At 57.3% G+C, this 18386-nt stretch overlaps 1 protein-coding gene across 3 annotated transcripts; it reads right to left on the reverse strand.

Moving 5' to 3' along the window:
* Window positions 1–783: 783 nt before the first annotated feature.
* Window positions 784–17890, reverse strand: AGAP2 (ArfGAP with GTPase domain, ankyrin repeat and PH domain 2; the record flags this gene model as incomplete). Of its 3 annotated transcripts, XM_080812272.1 has the most annotated exons (19): window positions 784–2389; window positions 2569–2824; window positions 2943–3165; window positions 3287–3377; window positions 3484–3632; window positions 3864–3923; window positions 4850–4978; window positions 6170–6289; window positions 6475–6637; window positions 7278–7382; window positions 7468–7554; window positions 7720–7878; window positions 8292–8401; window positions 8679–8813; window positions 9796–9943; window positions 10095–10180; window positions 10361–10448; window positions 11021–11079; window positions 12761–13934. In XM_080812272.1, the coding sequence occupies 19 exons, from the start codon at window positions 13917–13919 to the stop codon at window positions 2147–2149; spliced, it is 3570 nt and encodes a 1189-aa protein (XP_080668398.1). In that variant the 3' UTR covers window positions 784–2146. The 3 variants fall into 3 exon arrangements, with proteins under 3 accessions (XP_080668398.1, XP_080668400.1, XP_080668399.1); XM_080812274.1 differs by lacking the exons at window positions 3864–3923; window positions 12761–13934 and adding an exon at window positions 17596–17890; XM_080812273.1 differs by lacking the exon at window positions 3864–3923 and having other exon boundaries at window positions 12761–13919.
* Between the last annotated feature and the right edge of the window lie 496 nt (window positions 17891–18386).

The raw sequence follows: 18386 nt of genomic DNA on the forward strand, positions 1-18386 counted from the left end.
CAGAAGACTCAGGGCCATTGACTGAATGACATGTGGTGGCTGTGCCCAGCCTGCTTGGGCTGCTGGCCAGTGCCACTCCAGCCAGCCCCTCTATCGGAGCAAACACTTTCTGCTGCCCACGAGAGACAGCAGGATGGGCTTCATGCTGAACCAAGAAGCACTGCAGCTGTTGGGGGCAGCACTGACCTCAGTGGCCTAGAGGACATGGAGGGGGGCAGATGTCTACTCCATCAGCTGGGCATGAAGTGTGTGAATACCAGGGACCTTTGTGGCTGTGAGATTTCCCAGCTCCTACCATAATGAGTTCTACTTCTGGTACCGGGTCCCTAGGGCAGTCCTCCATGGCCAGTGCTGGAGTCCTCACCAGGTCTCTCTGAACAGATGGTTCAGATTACCGATAAACAGATGCCACCAAGGTAACCTGCCCAAGGCCACCTAGCCATGAAGTGGAAGGCCCGGCTTTAAAATCAGATCTGATTCCAAAGATCTTCCTTTCAACCAAAGCTGGCCCAGCTTCTCCCCCTCTCCAAGCAGCCCCCTCCCCTGTCATCTCCTCTAAGTTCCACACCCCAGCTCCTTCCCAGAAAGGGGGTCATCTTGGGAGTCATGGACTTTTTAGCTCCCTGGATCCCTACTTTTGCTCTGACCTTTCACTACAGGGGGAAGTATCTGACCTACCAGCAGGGGCACCCTCTGCCAGCCCTCTCCCACCTCCAGTTTCCCACCTTGACCAAGTCCATTCCCTGACCCGCCTCTTCAAGAAAAAGCCAGCAGCTCCCCCCTAGACAAAAATCACTTCCTCTTTAATTGCTGTTGAAGAAGATTCACACCATCTGCCTCAGAGGAGATGAGGGCATTTCCCTCTGCCCCCGTCCCTCTCCCCTCCCCAATTACCTGGTCCTTTGCAAAATATTTTAGCTGAGGAAAAAAAAAAAAAAAAAAAGACCGGAAACCACTGACACAGACGGTCCAAGGGCTGGATTGATTAAAGGAGGCAGGACTGGGCCAGGTAAATCCAACCCGCCACCCCCTTCTGGGGATGGGGAAGGAGGCCTGGAAACCCTCCCAGCCACCTCACATCCTCTTAGCCCTGGCTGGGAGGGATCATGGGGTTGAGGGACAGGTCTGGAGCTGCTCCAGTGGGAGGGAGGGGCTGGACAGGAAGAATAGTGGGGGAGGGGTCCCATTGCAGAGGTGCCCCCTACCCCAGATCACCACGGGCGCTGCACAGTCACAGGTACGCAGTCACGGTCACAGACACTCACAACCCGAGAGCACCCCCACCCCACCCCACCCTCTGCCCACCCCTGGCTTCCCCTACCCTGAAACGCCCTCCCCGAGTCCCTGCCCACCCCCGCCCCCTTGTTGGGGAACAAAGCAATAAATTACAAGGTCCCTCCCCTGTCCCCTTAGCCCGCTCTGCTCCATCTCTTCTCCTTCCCGAGATAATAGTGAGGAGGGACCCAGGCTCTTGGCTCCCCCGGCCCGTTAGCTTCCATCCATGGGTGGGTGTGGGGGGACGTCCTGATTTCCACTCCTCATGGTCCCTTTCACGGAAAGGGTTGGGGACCCCCCTACCCCTTGGGCTGCAGGGGTCCTGCCCCTCGCTGCCCTTCCCCCTTCACCGGGCAGTGAGATTAGCATGGAAGGGGTGGGGTCCCCGGTATTGGCCCCAAGTCCCAGGGCTAGCTCTCCCACGTACTAACCCCTCCCTCTGGCGTGGCATCGCCCCAGGAGCCAGCCTGGGTATGTGCTCCCGCCTTGGGATTGTCGAGCACAAGCAGGACTGGGTCTTCCCCCTCCACCCCTAGGGGGCGCAAGCGGGTAAATCCAAGCTCCCAGGAGCCGGTTCCGCGACAGGGGCTCTGCTTCCGCAGACACCCCGCGGGTAGACCCAGATCAATCCGAGTGTGGAAAAGGTGGAGAGGGGGCGTGTTGAGCTGGGGTCTCCATGCCTCGTTGGGGAGAGGGAGGTGAGTTTGTGTCTTCTGGGAGGCGTGGGGGCTGTGCCCTCGTGGGGGGAAGAAGTGCTCCCGTGGGGCGGGGTGCGGATTGGAGAGGTGAGTGGGTGCATCTGTCCAGCGGTCCGCCCGATGTGGTCGTGCCCGGCCCGTGTGGGAGTGGGGGTGTCTCTCCCGCTGGGCAACTATACCAGCGCGACGGGGGCGTCGGCGCGACCCATGCTGGCGGCGCTGCTCCGGCGGCGGGGGCTGGGCGTGGCGGTGATGCTGGGGGTGGTGGCTGCGCTGGGGGTGGTGGCGGTGCTGCCGCCCTCACCCGGGCAGCCGTGCTGGAGAAGGATGTCGGCGCATAGCTGGCTTCCAGCCTGGCGGGCGTAGAACAGCGCCGTGTGGCCCTGTGCGTCGCGGGCGGCCACGTCGGCGCCGTACTAGAAGGACAGAGACGGCCGCGTCACCAAGACTCCCTGTAGGGCAGACACCCGCACGTCTCCCCAGAATTTGCAGGCCCGCTTCCAGGGTCCTTTTAGGGACATCAGGCTCCCCCGCGCCTGGCTGTTTCCCAGCGGGAGCCCTCCAAAACCCCTTTCCCCAATCCTCACTCACGCACCCACAGCAGCAGCTGCGTGATGACAACGTGGGCGAGCTCGGCTGCCAGATGAAGGGGGGAGCGAAGCTGCGGGTCCTCCACGCTGGTGTCGAGGGGCCCGTGTCGTGCATGGGCCAGAAGCAGGAGAACGGCGGCCACGTCCTGGGCCTGCACCGCGGCCCACAGCTGGCGGCCCAGCGGTTCCTCGGAAGTGCCCAGCGGCGCCAGGAACAGCAGCTGCTCGTACTTGGCGCGAATCCATGATTCACGCTCCTCCCTACAAGACCAGAGATGAACAGGAAGGGCTCTAGACCCCAACCCAGGTCCTCTGCCCCTCACTCGGGTAACCTCCCGGGATCCGCACACCCTAAGCGCCCCGCTTCCCTCCCACGTACCGCGAAGAGTCCCGCGTGGGTTTGGTGCGGCCCCGCGTGTCGCTCTCCCACACGCGGTTGGCCATGTCGTTGCCAATGGCCGTCAGCACCAGGGTCAGCTCCCGAGGCCAGTCATCCAAGTCCAGCGAGCGAACGCGGGACAGGTGTGTACCCAGGTTCCGGTGAATGCCAGAACACTCGATGCAGATGAGTGCGCCCAGGTTCAAACTGGCCCACGTGGGGTCTGGGGAGGGAGTGCAGAGGTCGGCTTCCCTGTCGTGCAGGCAGCATGGGCACCCCAGCCTTCCCCAATCCCAGCGAACCACACTCCCTCCCAGACCCCTCCGCTGCCCCCTTGCGCTCACTGGGGGCCCCGCAGTCCACGCAGATAGAGTTCCCCTTGGCGTTCCGGATCGTCTGGATGGCCACTGCTTCACTTTGGCTGTCTGTGCGCAGCTGCAGAAAGGGTTGGGGTTTGTATTGATTCTCTTGTACTGAGCCCTTCTCCAGACTCAAGACACTCACCTCTGCTCGCCCCCAGCCCTCACCCCCCACCCATTACCTTGACCTTGCTGCTCTCACAGCATTGCAGACTGGCTAGGATCTGACTTTCGATGGCCTGGACCCAGGCATCCCGCTCCTCAAAACTGGCTGCCTCAAAGTGCCACGTCTGACCAGTGCTGGACACGATCAGGAATTCGAAGTTTTCCTCTGGGTGGGGGGATGGGATGGGGTCATGAGGGATGGAGTTCAAACAGGGGAGGCCTTCCCCAAACCCTTCCCGCCTGATGTCCATCCCAAGCCCCTGGGAGTGGGGCAGAGGGGTTGGGGAAGCAGAAGGTGGGGGACAGCAGGAAGCCCGAGCACATGCAGGGGAAGGCAGGGACACCCCCACCCCTCTGCACCCCAGCTGAGCGCCCCTCCCAGCTCCCCGCTTGTTACCTGCTTTATAAATATTTCTTAAACTACCAAAGGATTTTAGTTTCCACATTTTGCGCTTGGCTGGTTTCCCGAAGCGAAGGAGATAGAGATAGAATGGAGAGCAGAACAGAGAAAGAGACCAAGAAAGGAGAAAAAGAAAGGCAGATGGAGAGATGGAGAGAAATAGTGACAGAGTGCCAGAGACAAAGCAGGACAGACAGATGGGGAGAGAAAGCAGAACTAAAGTCAGTGGCCCCGGAGCAGAGTAGAGCGGAAGCCAAGAGCCATGAGAGTAGGCAGATCTGGAACCTGGGTCTGAGAACCCAGCAGAGAGCAGGGCGTGGGGACCAGTTATCATGACCAGTGAGGAGCCAGGTCTCTGGGAAGGGAAGGGATGGTCAGGATCCGAGTGAACACAGGTAAAGGGGACAGAAGTTTAGTCACGGGCCTGGGACAAGGGGATCCTGGGGTTCCGGAGGAGTCTCAGGGGCCTGGGGAGGTCACTGAGGGCAGGAATGGGGATCACTGTGGTCAAGGGCTGTTGGGGGAGCTTGGTGATCATGAGAAGCTATTGGGAACAGGGACCTGGTGGTCACCGAGTCCCGGAGCTGAGGAGTCAATGGGTGACACTGAAGTCAGGCACTGAGTCACTGAGGGCCACAGGGGGTTCTGGGTGCAGGGCCTGGGATGATAAATGGGGTTGAGGGCAAGAGCAGAAACTAGGGGGTCATTAAGAGAGGAAGCAGGAGCTACAGACCAATGGGAGTCATTGGGTGTGGGAATGGCAGGACTGAGAACTACTGGGGGAAAAAGCATTGCCTGGGGAATGGGAGGAAGGACAGGAGCTGAGGGATCTTCTTCTATTTTTCACTAAGTTATGTGCAGAGTGATAATGATAGTCAAGCACTCAGCTCAGGCACTTGTCCTCCTCCTGCAGGAGCTGGGCCAGGGATCTGGAGTTGGGGGTGAGGGTCTGGTGGGAATGGAACTGCCCACCAGGGCCTCACCTTCAGCCTGCCCAGCCGAGCCTTCAGTCTTGGACGGTGTTGTCAATTTTTTCCTCCTCTGCTTCTTCACCATGGGAGAAGGAGGGGGTTCCCGACTCAGGGGGCTCAGGTCTCCAGATGGCGTACAGTCTTAGGGAGGGGGGACACAGCTGCCTCAGTTGCCCCCTCCACAGATTTCCTGATTTCTCCAAAGCCTGTCTCCTCCCCTGAACTAGCTCTGGTTCCCCTCCTCTCCAGGAGGTCCCCCTCGATCATGCCTGGGGAGGTGGGCAGACGAGTGGTTTAGAGTCAGACCTGCACTCAGATCCTGGCTCTGCCACTAACTGGCCTTGAGACCTTGAGCAAGTCACTTAATCTTCTGAGCCTCAGTTTCTTCATCCCTAGTATGGGGATAATAATCTACACCTGACAAGTTTGCTGTGAGGATTGCTGTTACAGTTTACTTGTGTGTGTGTGTGTGTGTGTGTGTGTGCATAAGTATATTATAAATTGTAATTATTTTTTTTCAGATTTTATTTATTTATTTAACAGAGACAGAGATCACAAGTAGGCAGAGAGGCCGGCAGAGAGAGAGGGGGAAGCAGGCTCCCCGCCAAGCAGAGAGCCTGATGCAGGGCTCGATCCCAGGGTCCTGGGATGATGACCTGAGCCAAAGGCAGAGGCTTTAACCCACTGAGCCACACAGGTGACCCGTAAATTGTAATTATATATAAATACTGTAATGTTAATAAAAATATGTATATAAATCATATATAAATATAAAGTAATTGTATATAATTATAGTTGTATATAAATATGAATTGTATATAAATAAATAATTGTATATAAATATAAAAATGTACCAAACATATGTATATAAATATTTACAGTAAGTAAACTGTAAATTGCAACTGTATATATATATTCTACCTATGTATGTGTATATATATATGTACGTATATATCATATATATATATATCTTCAAACACTCCAAATACTGATGGCTGACTATGTGCTAGACAGTGTTCTCAGTTTGTTTAATCCTCAAAGCAACCTCTATTTCCACTTTACAGATGAAGAAACTGAGGCACAGAGAGGTCAAGTAACTTGCCCAGTGGCAAGCCAGGATTTAAGTTCTATCCATTTAGCTCTAGAACCCACTCGTGTTAACCATTATGATAATCACAGTATGACTGAGCTTAGTGCCTGGCCCCCAGCAGATGCTCAGTGTGTCTGCTCATGCACTGATTCCAGCCTCCAAGCTTGTACCACAAGTTCCTTTCCCACCCACATCCCATTCACATCTGGAAGATAGTGGATGGAAGGTGGGTCCTCACTGACCGGTGCTGAGGGCTCGGGCCAAATTCCGGTCTGGCTTCAGCAGGTGCTTGGATGTCTGGTCTGGTGGTGGCTGCAGGGAACTGGGGCTGGGGCTTGGGCTTGGGGTGGGCGTGGTGGCTTCTGTTGGAAGGGGAACAAGATAAAGCTTCAGTGAGCCTCTCTGTCTTTGGGACACACTTCTAATGGAGTCCCTCTTTATCACCCACCTTCCCGCTTATCCAGTCCCAGCCCCCACTTCCCTATTACCCCTCCTCATCCCCCAGCTCTGGCAACTCTTCTGCCTCTCCGCCATGAGCCCCACTCACCAGGACCTTCACCCATCTGCACAGTGCTCATGTCCTTGACCAACCCGTTGATGCTGGCTGAGGGACCAAAAGCAGAGATGGCTCTTGGGGGCCTCTTGCCAGGGACCTTGACAGTTGTTCGCAGCAAGTCCATTTCCTTGCCATGGGTACTGTGGATGTAATCCTGGAGGGGTACAGAGGTTGAGAGTGTGGGAAATCTGAGGTCCTTGGTGGTGTTGGGAAGCAGCCAATAGTATGGGCTAGAGAGGACCTGGAGAGGACTGTGTTCAGATGAGCTTCTAGGGGATGGGTTCCCCAGATTTGGCCCAGTACTATCTCCTCCAGAAAGCATTCCCTGGGGGCCCCCGGGTGGCTCAGTGGGTTAAAGCCTCTGCCTTCGGCTCAGGTCATGATCCCAGGGTCCTGGGATCGAGCCCCGCATCGGGCTCTCTGCTCAGCGGGGAGCCCGCTTCCCCCTCTCTCTCTGCCTGCTTTTCTGCCTACTTGTGATCTGTCAAATAAATAAATAAAATCTTAAAAAAAAAAAAGAAGAAGAAGAAGAAAGCATTCCCTGAATGGCAGACCAGGTGGAGGTCCTTCCTCTATTCTCTCCCACTAGACTGCAAGTTTGTCAGGGGATGTCTCTATTTTCCCCTCTCCAGTGTGGGTACATAGTGGGTGCCTAACACATGTTTGCTGAACCTAAGAAAATGGGACTAGGGCTCCCCAGAAGTGATGGTAAATTTTGTCAGAGGCACAGACTGGTACAGGTAGAAGGGTGTCCAAGGCCAGCCAGTGTGGCCCAGCCAATCTCGGCCACTCACATTAATGCTGGGGTGGTAGAGTAGGAAGCCATTACTGGACAGGGTCACATATTTCTTCTTCCATTCTTTGTTCAGGGAGTTGCCACTTCGCTTCAGTAGGAAGCTCTGGAGGATGGAAAGAGACATGTGGGAGAAAAGCCCAGTCAAGACCAGGTATGTCCAGCCTGCCCCCAGCCCCTGGACCACCCACCTGTTTGATGGGGATGGCTCGTCCACTTCCTGTTGTCTCTCCCCGACTGTCCAAACTCCGCTTCTCAGAATCACTGCCCCGACGATTCTAGAATGGTTATTGGCATCAGTTAGAGAATGAGGAGAGGGATCTACTGATGGAAGGACAGAGAAGGCAATGAATGAAAAGGGGCCCAACGGCAGGGTCTAGGGACCAGGGAAGATGGGCAGGTAACAGATAGCCAGAGGATGGGGGAGTCATCATGTCCAATACCGCGAAGAGGCTGGTCCTGCGTTTGGCTGCCCGGTGCAGGGAACCTGGAGTGCTCAATCCAGCCACCGCCGCTGCCTCAGCTCGGAGCTCCCGGTGACCAACATTGGGTGAGGATGGGAGGGAAGAAGAGTAGTCGCTAGTGTGGCCCCCATTGCTAGCCTGGGGACGGACGAAGGAGTCAGCAGAACAGCTGAGATCCCCCCACCCCACCAAGCTATAGTTACATTTAGTTAGGAGGAATTCCAGACATTCCTTGATCTCATCGCCATTTGATTGCATTATCGTTCATATTAAAACTCCTCACTGTCATATGCTTTCCATTTTGCAAGTATCAGGCCATACAATTTTCCTGAAACCTTGGGAGGTTTAGGTGACTTGCTCGAGGACATTCCGAACAGCATTTCAAACCTGGTTGACTTGCAGTCCAATGAACTTTCTACAAATGGTGTCACTGCCCTTTCCCTTCCCCCCCCCACCCCCGACCTCCTTGGTACTCGGTACCTGTTCTTGGATCACCAGCCCCTCCTCTGCATCCTACCAGCCCCTCTGTGGACCCTGAAACCCTGACTCACCTGCCCAGCTACAGGAGTGGAAGCAGCCGAGTGGCTTGGAGAGCTGGGCAGGGACTTACAGGCGGCCAGAAGCTGTTGCTGCTTTCGCAAGGTCACCACCTTCTGGGCCACTGAAGGAAGGGGGAGGGGAAGGACACATGAACAGGGCAGATACCCAAGACCACCCTCTGTTGCCCAATTTTGAGAACTCCCCAGGAGATAACATGGTCCCAACTTCACTGTCACCGTGACCTTCGTGCACCTGGAGTCTTGGCAGCTCATCCAGCCCAGAAAGACCACGAGGTTATTAAGCAAACCTTCTCCGACCTCCCTGATGTCTCCTCTCTCCCACGCAGGCAGGCCCCTAGCTCCCTGCTTCCCACACACGCAGGGAGTCACCATACTCACCCTCCTGGAAGACACGGTCTACATTGAGCCCATAGGTTGCACACGTCTCATAGTAGCTGCAGCGTTTCATTTCTGCGCACAGAGCCCTGGCGCGGGCATCGCCCACCACTCGAGGGGAGGAAGCACTAATCCTGTCTGAGGGGACAGGAGAGGGGCAGGATTGGACAAGGACGTCACTTCCCCACTCTTCCTACTTGCTTTTCCCTCCGGCTCCAGTCCCAGGCTGCACACACGAAGGACAGCTGAAGAGACAATATCCCCCTCTTCTCTGAAGCCTGGGCCCCGGCGCACAAGTCCAGCTGCAGGAGGAGTAAGCTGGGAGAGCTCTGTATATGTGTCCTCAGAGAATACCCAAGAGGGGAGCAGAATTTCTTGACCAGGCCTGAAATGGCTGAGACTCACAAGGGCCCGTCACCTTGCCCTGCAAATCCAATGACCCCTGAGCTGAGTGGAAGTTCACCTTGGAAAAGGCTGAATGTCCACGGGGAACAGGTGGACTGTCCACTCTGCATCAAGGAGCTAGGAGGCAAGTGGCGCGAGGAAGCAGACTCCTGCAGGATAGGCATCCAGACAGAAAGTCGAGCCAGCTCCATACAGGTGGGTACTGGAAAAGCTTCTCCTGGACTTGGTGGCATCTGAGAGCCCCTGAATCACTTCCTTGAGAACTCAAAGTTTTCTGCCCTCTGTATTTTCTCCATCGTTTCGTTTGTGTTTTCTTTTTTAGATAAATTCCTTTAAAATGTATCAGCCTGACCCAGCTGTAGCAAGGGGAAGATAGAAGGCTTTCTATCCACACTAGAGCCTGAGATTTTCTGTGTTTGCCATGGTGGTGACAGGAAATAGCAGTGTGAGAACGCAAGGTAGGTGACATCTCCGAGGAACGGAGATTGCTCCTATAGCTGTCCCCGTCTTCCTGGAGGGTCCTCTTTTCTCTGCTTAGACCCTGGGAAGTTTTTTTGGTTTAATGACTCCCTTGTTGGAGACTGAGGCTCCTTCCAGAGGGTTCCTGCAATCCAAGTGACCATTTCCACACCTTACCAAACTCTCACCTGTGTTGGTGAAAGCAGTCATCTCAAGGACTCCCCCGGAAAGCAATGCTTTCCCAGGCCCTCCTTACCTTGTGTCCCCACCAGTGCCAGTGCCAGGCCTCCTCGTCCTTCCCCCCGAAGGGAGCTCAGCTGCCCATGGAGACGGCTCACGGCCTGGAAACTGTTTTCATCCTCCAGGCTGAAGACCAAGATGACAGCATCTGCCCAGCCTGAGAACTTGCGGAGGGTGAGGGAGCAAAAGGGGGGGGGGTCAGACAAGTCTACTCCTCTGGACACTCTGCCCAGGGAGTTCTGGGAAACCAGAGCTTTCTCCCCTGGCCAGCACTGACCCCAGCCAGCCTGCCTATCCCAACATCTCACTCCTCACCTTGGCATCAGGTGCCCCAGCTTCCTCTCGGATCAACACCAGATGAGTCTGTCCATCCACCAACATCTCTTTCTTGTGCTGCTCACCTGTCCAGAGGGGTGGAAATAGTAGTAAGTCAGAGGTCACAGGTCACCAAGTTTTCCTATGCTCCCTGTATTTCAAACTATTGTGGCTTTTTCCTTTCCTCTGTTCTCCACAGCTGCCTAGTCATTGATCCTGGACTCCCAACCCAAAACATTAGCTTATTATGGCTCCTGAGAACTCACTTTCTGTCTTCTCCAGCACTTGGTAGGAACCTGTCAAGAATCGGTGGATGAGCGATGACTTCCCACTCCTGGCGTCGCCCAGCACACCCTGAGAACAGGTTGTGGAGCAGAGATTGTGAGAATTAAAAGAAGGCCAAATGGTTGGGTCTGAACACTCCTGAGAACTCAAAGAGACTGGCAGTGTCAAATCATTCAAGCTAGATCCTGCAGGCACTGGATGATGGTTGGTCAGAAGAGAGCAATTTGGGAAGATCAGGTGAGTGGGGTAAGAAATGATCCCAAGCTCAAAGTGGACCACAGGCTGAAGATTCTTAGCAACCCAGTCCGTGCTTGGGGGCGGGGGAGGGGTGTAACATCACAGCCCTAGACACTGGTTGGAAAGTTTTACTCAATTCTAGGCAATAGAACATGAAAGACTAAAGGGGAGATGCCAGAAATAAAGAGAAGCCTGGACAAGGACCATGAACAAACAGGAAAAAAGAAGGAAAAATGGTAAGGATATATCAAACCCCAGGAATGTGCTGTGAAGGTAGACTCTCAGTAGTATTAGAAAATCATCCCCCATTCCCACAAGAGAGGGAAGAGGTGAAGGGGAGAGGGTTGAGAGTGCGATGGGTGGGAGTTCAGCCTTCATACAGACCAGGGGACTGGGTTACCTACCAGGCGCAGTTCAGGAATGGAGCGGCTCAAAGTCCATTCCTGGCTATTGACCACAGCCTCTGCAATAGGAAAGGAGCCGTAAGAGAGGATGCTCCCAGCCCAGGAGCACCCCTCATCCCTCAGCCACCCCTCCTCCTTTTGCAGCTTCCCTTAACCCCCAGGACTCTGCCTGGGCTGGAGAACTGTGCGGAAAGGCTAGGTTGGAGAGTGGTCCCCAGTCCTCCCATCCTAGCCGCTCTCCCCACAGCTGTTGCTGCCGCTCAGTGGTTGCTTAGCAACGGAACCAGCTAGACAAAAATACTTCAGTTGGCATCTCCCTTAAAGCACATCCCCAAACGTAAGTCTGCCCCAGACCAGGGACCAGGGTTCTGACAGTGGCGGGTTTTTCCCCTCTGGAAGAACGGGAGAGGGTCTCCTTCCTACCAGTCTGACTTGGATTCTGAGGCAGATCCTGGGAGGAGGGGCTGGGACGGGGGGGGGGGGGGGATGGGTCTTCCTCAAGTTCCATTTCACAAGAGAGAAACTGAGGTGAGGGATATCCCTCCCCTTTTTCAAGGTCAACAGCATGGTGGCCCTGACCGCTTCCCACAGCCCAGGCAATGGAGCTTGGACTTGCCTAAGCTTCCCTCTCCCATATCCTCCCCACAAGAACCCTCTGAAACAAGTGTGGGGAAGGGCTCCATTCCTTGGCCGAGAGAAGCCACAGGCCTGGGGGCGGGGGGTAGGATGCTCCTTCCGCCCGCCGGGTCCAGCCCCCGCGCCTGACACTGGCCGGACGTTCCCGGGGCGCCGCAGCTGCGGCGGGAACTCTGGGATCCGGAGCCATCTGCTCCCACCCGCTCCAGAGCCAAACCCCGGGGGCCGCCCCCGCTCCGAACCCGCCTCCCCTCCGGGGAGTGTAAGCTGCACCAAGAGTCCCTAGACTCTTTCTCCCAGAAAAAAAAAAGAAAGACACCTCCCCCCTCCCCCAAAAACTACCTTCTCGGTACCCCCTCCCAAGTCTCCGGGGTTAAGAATTGCCTTTGCAGCAGTTCCGTCCCCCTGAGTCACTCCTGGGCAGCCCCCTGGGGGTTTCAACTTGGCTGTGGGGCCGGGGTGGGCAGAGGGGGAAGTGAAGCCTCCGATCCGCCCCCTCTCACTTCAAATTCAAGTATTCATCACGTTCCAGCCCCCGCGCACTCCCGTCCAGCCCAATCCACCTTCACTGCATGGAAAGAAACAAGAGTCCCTTCCTGCTGCCTCACTAGCCTGGTCTCAGCCCAGGGAAGACCTATCCCCTGCAAGGAACTGCCTGCAAGGTCACTCTCATGCCACCTGCTCCAAGTGCTCAGGAGAAACTGAGGCTTCCTCATCCTCTTCACCTTCACTGTTCATCTAGGCAAGGCAAAGCTGTGTTCCCCTGCTCCCAGAGTCCAGCTGAGGCTAGAAGTGGGGTCTGATGTTTCTCTGGGAGTAATTTCCTATAGTCACTCTGGCCAAGGGCATTATTTTTCCAGAAAGCTGAGGCTTTCTGGGTCCCCCTGAAATTAAGTCATCTCTCCCGTCGCACGTTGTAGCTACCCACCCCCTTTTAGGACTGCTTAGTCTTTGCCCCAGGCCTTGACAGAGGAGTGATTGTGGTCCATCCACCCACCCAAGAGAGAAGCTTCCCTAGTTCAACCCTGCACACCTCTCCTCCACCCCAAGCTGAGCATTCCACGTGCCCTCCCCTCCCTGTTCTCAGGCCCTGGTCCTACTCACTAGGGGAGGCGCGGAGCTCTGCGCCCAGCAGTTCCCTGGACCCGCTGCCAGAAGACAGGCCCGGGGGACCGGGAGGGGGCCCGGAGCCAGGAGGCCCCCCTGTGCTCTTGGTGAAGATCCCGCTGATAAACTTGAGCATCTTGCGATCTCGAGTGGATGCTCGGCCCCCCTCCCGGCCCCGTTTCAGCCCTGGAGCTGGAGGCTCCAGAGTGATGGGAGGTGCAGGCCCAGTGGGCTGCGCGGAGGCGGCGGTGACAGCTGCGGCAGGAGCCGGGGTTGCTGGGAGGGTTAGCGGAGGAGGAGAGCCAGCAGGCGGTCCGGGGTGCAAGTCACTGTTGTCCAAGGTCTTACTCTTGCCTTTCCGAGGGGACAGCTTCCCTCGGGCTCCCGACCCAGCCCCGACCCCACCAGAGGTCGGGGCTGCCGCTCCTCCTCCCCCGGCGACGGCGGCGGCGGCAGCGGCAGAAGCTCCAGTCCCGGCGCTGCTCTTTGACCCCTTGACCCTGGGCTTGCCTTCGCTTTCGGGCCATGACAGGCGGCTACCCGCGCCCTTGCCCCCGCCGGCTTTGGCGCCACTCGTGGTTACGGTCTTGCAAGGCTTGGGGGCCGGCGGAGGAGGCGCCACCTTGAGCCTCCGACTGCCGGTGCCGGGGTGCGGGGAGGACGAGCCCGGGACGCCGCCGCCCGCCCGGCCTTCAGGTTCCGGGCCCCCCCAGCTCGGGCTGCTGAGCAAGGGGCGCCGGGAGGTGGGGGCGCCCCCGGGCTTGGGGTCAGGGCTCAGACCCCCGGAGAGCGGGGGCCCCGGAGGGGCGGCCCAAAGGGAGAGGCGGCGGCCGGGAGCGGGGGAGACGGGGTGGGCCGGACTGGCCGGAGCCGGGGACAGGGCGGGGGGCTCGGCGCCCCCGGCGCCCGCGCTGCTCGTGCTGATCCACAGCGCATCCTGCCGGTGGAAGAGACGCTCGTGCCGCTTCTTGCCCGGCTCCTCCGCGCCTCGGGGGCTGCCAGGATCCCCGGTCTCCGCACCTCTGGTCCCTGGGGCGCCGGCTGCGGCCGCAGACGGAGAAGGCGGCGGCGGAGGCACCGACTCGAGCTTGACCAGGGTCAGCGAGATGAGGTAGGTCGTTGTCCGGCGCTGAAGCGCGCCCGCGCCCCGGCTCATGGGGCCCCGAGACCCCCGAGCTGGGGAGGGGAGGCGACTCCCCCGGACTGCCTCAGGGGGGCCCGGCCATGGGGCCGCCCTGCTCGCTGCCCCCAGCCCCCGGACACCGCTGAGCCCCCAGCCCGGCTCCGCTGTCGCCGCCGCCTCCTCCGCCTCCGCTTGCGCCCCCCTCCCATCACACGGGGCGCCCCCTCCCCATGCTCCCCGCCCTGCGCCCCCACCCCGTTGGAGCCCCGGGACCTTGGTGCTGCTCCAGGGAGGCGCGCCGGACCTTGCGCCCCGGCCTGGGTGGGGGCTCCGAGATGGGCGGAGGAGGGCGGGGAGGACAGTAGTGGGGGCAAATAGGGGAGAGGGAGGAAAAGGGGGCAGAAAAGAGGGACCCGAGGCTGGGGGAGAGGAAGAACCGGTGCGGGGGAGGCAGGGGCGGGGAATGGGGACTCAGGGGACAGGGGCTGTGGATGGGGGTCGGAGAGGGGGTCTGTAGGAAGGTGGGAAGCTAATAGGCTGGTCGTGCGGGGGATTCGCAGGGGCGCGGGGAGGATGCTGGGGATGGAGATACAGGCGCCGGCGGGGGAGGAAGGAGGGAAGCCTTAGAGGGTGGGAACCCACGGGTCTGGGGTCTGGGAAGGAAGGGGCGTGAGATCCGGGCGAAGGGTCCGGGGGGCTCGCCAGGGCTCGGCTCGGTCCGGATGCGCGCTGTGTCCGGGCGCTCCCCTCACATTGAGGAGGAGGCGGCCCCCCGCCCCCCCCCCACCCTATCTCCCCCCACCTTCTCTCCACCAGCTCGGCTGTCTGAGAAGGCGGTGCAAAATCCAGGACTGGATTTCCCTCCCAAATCCTGGGCTGGATTTCCTAGAACTTGGACTCACGTACTCCAACAATCTAGCCCCCTCCCCTAGCACACCACGGTTAGGTAACCCGACTGTTGGGTGTGGCATTTAGGGATAAGGGTAAAAATCCGTACACGGATGGACAGTCCCCAGGGAAAACGGAGTGATTTTAGGGGTCACTGCCAATTATGGGGAAGTTCAAGTGAGGAAATGGGGAGTCCTCAAATCCCTTTCCCAGGACCCCTCGTCTCCCCCAGGTAATTGCACGCATTCTTTTTCCCATCACCCAGCCGCCCTGACCACCCCACTCCACCCCACCCACACAAACGCAGTATATTGATGGGGCCACGACTTGAGCGCAACTGTCCCAAAGTGAACTTGTAAAGTGTTCCCTGGGGATGGAGACAAACATGGAACTTAGCAGGGTAGGAAGGAGGGGGGTGTCTTAGGAGGGGAGAGATCCGAGAACTCCAGGAGCCCAGGCCAAAAAGTGAGTCAAAGGCTCCAGCTTGAGGTGGAAGGAGAAGGAATATGTCTACAGATTGACACCCCCCATACCAAAATGCATCCAGTCTCCATAGCAACCGTAGCTCCAAGAGTGCCTCAGAATCAGCAGGGATAAGCAGAGAGGAGAATCGGTGTGTATGGTGGGTGGAGGGACCTGCCAGGGGATTGGGGGTTAATGGAGGCACGATCCTCGCATCTAGTTAGCCACATGTGGGGAATTTAGTACCCCTGAATATAAGGACTCCTTCAGTTGTGGTGGGAGCCAGCCTCTTTTGGGTTCCCATTCCGTCTCCTGAGATTTTCCAGGTGGAGCTCTTTTAGAAGGTTAAAGAGGAGATAGAGAGAATGGAAAACGTCTGTCTGCTCTGTGTTCACCACCTTCTAGGGACCCTGGAATTCAAGGCTCACTGTCCTCTATCCTGGGGAGAAGGTTGAAGGGGGTAGGCCAATGGGGAATGGAGGCTAAGACTTGTCAGGGACGGACCAGAGTGGTGGGAGGGCTTCCCGCAGGCTTGGAGACCCCTCCCTGGACTCAGGGAGTCTCAGCATTCCCCTAATTTGGCGTCCCACCCTCCTGACGCAGCTGAGACTATAATAAGTGCTGTCGTGGGCGGCTCTTGGAGGCAGGAGCCGGCAGTGTGCTTGGCCTGGTAGGGGGTGAGGGGGGGGGTGGCACCAGGATGCTGGATGCCCTTTGTTTTCCCTGGGACCTGTCCTGTACCCAATCCCTGTTGGGTCCTGTCCTGAGGTCAACAGCCCCCTCTCCACCCCACTCCGGGAGGACACCATTCCCAGGACAGGGGACCCTTCAGTAACCTTTTCTGAATTTTCTGGAAGAGAAGGTGAAAGAGATTTGCTAATTCTGCCTTAATTTTCCTTCCTTCCTTTGGTGGCCCCAGTTTTCCTTTCTGTTCAGTGGGAACAGAATCCTGACTCTTAGAGAAGGAGTGGAACAAATCACTTATGAAGAGTGAAGTCTTCTGGGAGATTTCAGCCTCCACCCCTCCTCACTCCCTCCTCCAGAGCTAAGCAGAACTCGTCCACCAGGATGAAACCTTTTTTCCTCCCCCTCTTTTTTTTCCCTACAGGGGTGGGGCTTGGAGTTCCTCCCTAGGAGGCCCCATAGGGCCACTCCCCCTAGGTCTGCCTTTCCACCCACTGAGGCTGTAGGAAAGGTGTCAGCCATTGTTCTTGGCAAAGGGTGGGGACAGGAGATGAGAGGACACTAGCCTCAGAAGGGCAATGGGAAGGGGATCAGACTGTCCCCTTAGGATCCCAAACCAAATGTTCCTTCCCCAAGTTATGGTCTGGGGACCTCTACCTTCAGAGAGGTCTGGCAGGAGGTGTCCCTGATGGAAAGAATGGTCTCTTGAACCCCCACCCCACCCCAGGTAGGCAGCTAAGACTGGAGCGGCTGGGAGACCAGGCTATCATGAAGGATGTATGTCTCCCAGACACCTTTCAGGAACAACATAGCTGGCTTTTGTTAGCTCTTTGCCACCTCAGAGGTCAATGAGAGGAGAGTAGGCTGGAGATGACTTTCAGTTCCACCAGTTCCTTAGTGCTGGGGCCCTGTGGATAGAGAGAAACTGTTCCTGCTGGGGCCCCACCACAGGACTGAAGGCTGGGGTGGGCAGGAGGATGTGGCGGATGGTGTTGCCATGGCAGCACTTCCTCCCTGTGTTGTCATCACTTGCTCTAATGGCACTAAGGAGGTAGAGCGGAAGGTGTATGTGTTGGGGGTGGGGAGAAGGACAGGAACAGGAGCATGGGGAAGAGAGGGGACCGAAAAGAGTCTTGGGGACTTCTTCACACTTTGGCTATGCAAAGCATACAGTCTGAGTGATAGCGTGTGCCTGAGAGCCTGGGATTCTCTGCGTGGTGTATTTCAGTGTGTGTGTGTTTCTCTCTACAGCTGGAGAACAAGAGGTCACCGATCCTTTGTGGGTCCTGGGAATGAACACATTATCCAGTCCCAGAACCTCCTGCCCCACACTGCTTCCTGCCCTGGACTCCCCAGGCAGGGTCCAAGTCTACCATGGGTCTGTCACAGCCTCTCTTCCCCGTGCTCACCCACTTCTCCATTGCCAAGAAGGTCAGCTCAGCACTGACTTGTTTTTTTAATCCCCTGGGAGAAGGATCAGAGTTGAGGAAAGAGGAAGAACAACACCTCCCATATCTCTTTTCCATCCTGTCCAAATGTATTCTTCCCCCGAGTCCCAGCTCCATCTAGAGGACTAGGAAATGGCTGGTTGGGAAGTGATGTATGACACAGCAGGCCCTTCTATGCCCCTGCTGGTCCCAGATACACCCAGGGTGGGAGCTAACCCTTCTCTTACCTTGCACACTGTCCAGTGAGGCCTGGATGCTGTCCCGAAGTTCAGGATCGCCCACCCTCTCTGCCAGCTTCCTGAGGCGGCTTAGAGACTGCTTGGCCACCTCGTGTCGTCTGACTTCTGCTCTTACTGCAGCGACAGCCAGCTGCCGCTGGGCATGCATGGTGCCCAGACCTGTCTTGCTGGGCTAACAGCAACCTCTGGCCTTGAGGCCCATGGCCCCGTAGTCCCCAAACACCAGAAGGCCCCTTCTACTGTGCCCCAGAACTCTCCGCTCCTGCCCGCCCTTCCGTCTGTCGGCCTCACTTCCTGACTGGTGAGTTTCAAACCCACAGCCTGGGACAGCACTACCTGCTGCACCTCCCACCCCCTCTAGCGTTGGCCCATGAGCTCTGCCAGCCAGCCCCTAGGATTCCTCAGCCAGGTGGTTGGAGAGACCTTAACAGACATCCTAGAGCCTCCTGTGGGAGGTGGCTAATTAAGATGGGTGTTGGTGCTAGGAAAATGTGCCAAGCCAGGTCCCAATCTCTTGTGTACAATCCCAAACTGTTGGTGACCTACGGATTTCTGTTCAGTCTCAAACTCCGACAGGAATGTATACACACTTGGTCTCTCACCCTAACAGTCCTGCATTCCAGCTCGCAATTGTACTCACCACCCACTCTGTACCCACCACATCCAAAGAGCTCGTGCGTGTACTTACATCTTGCTCCATAACCCTTCCTCAGTCAGCTGCCCCACTGTAACCACCTCCTGCTTCAAAAGGCCAGGTAGTTATGGGGAGAACAGGTTAT

This window comes from Martes martes (assembly GCF_963455335.1).
Source record: "Martes martes genome assembly, chromosome: 8".
NCBI lineage: Eukaryota > Metazoa > Chordata > Mammalia > Carnivora > Mustelidae > Martes > Martes martes.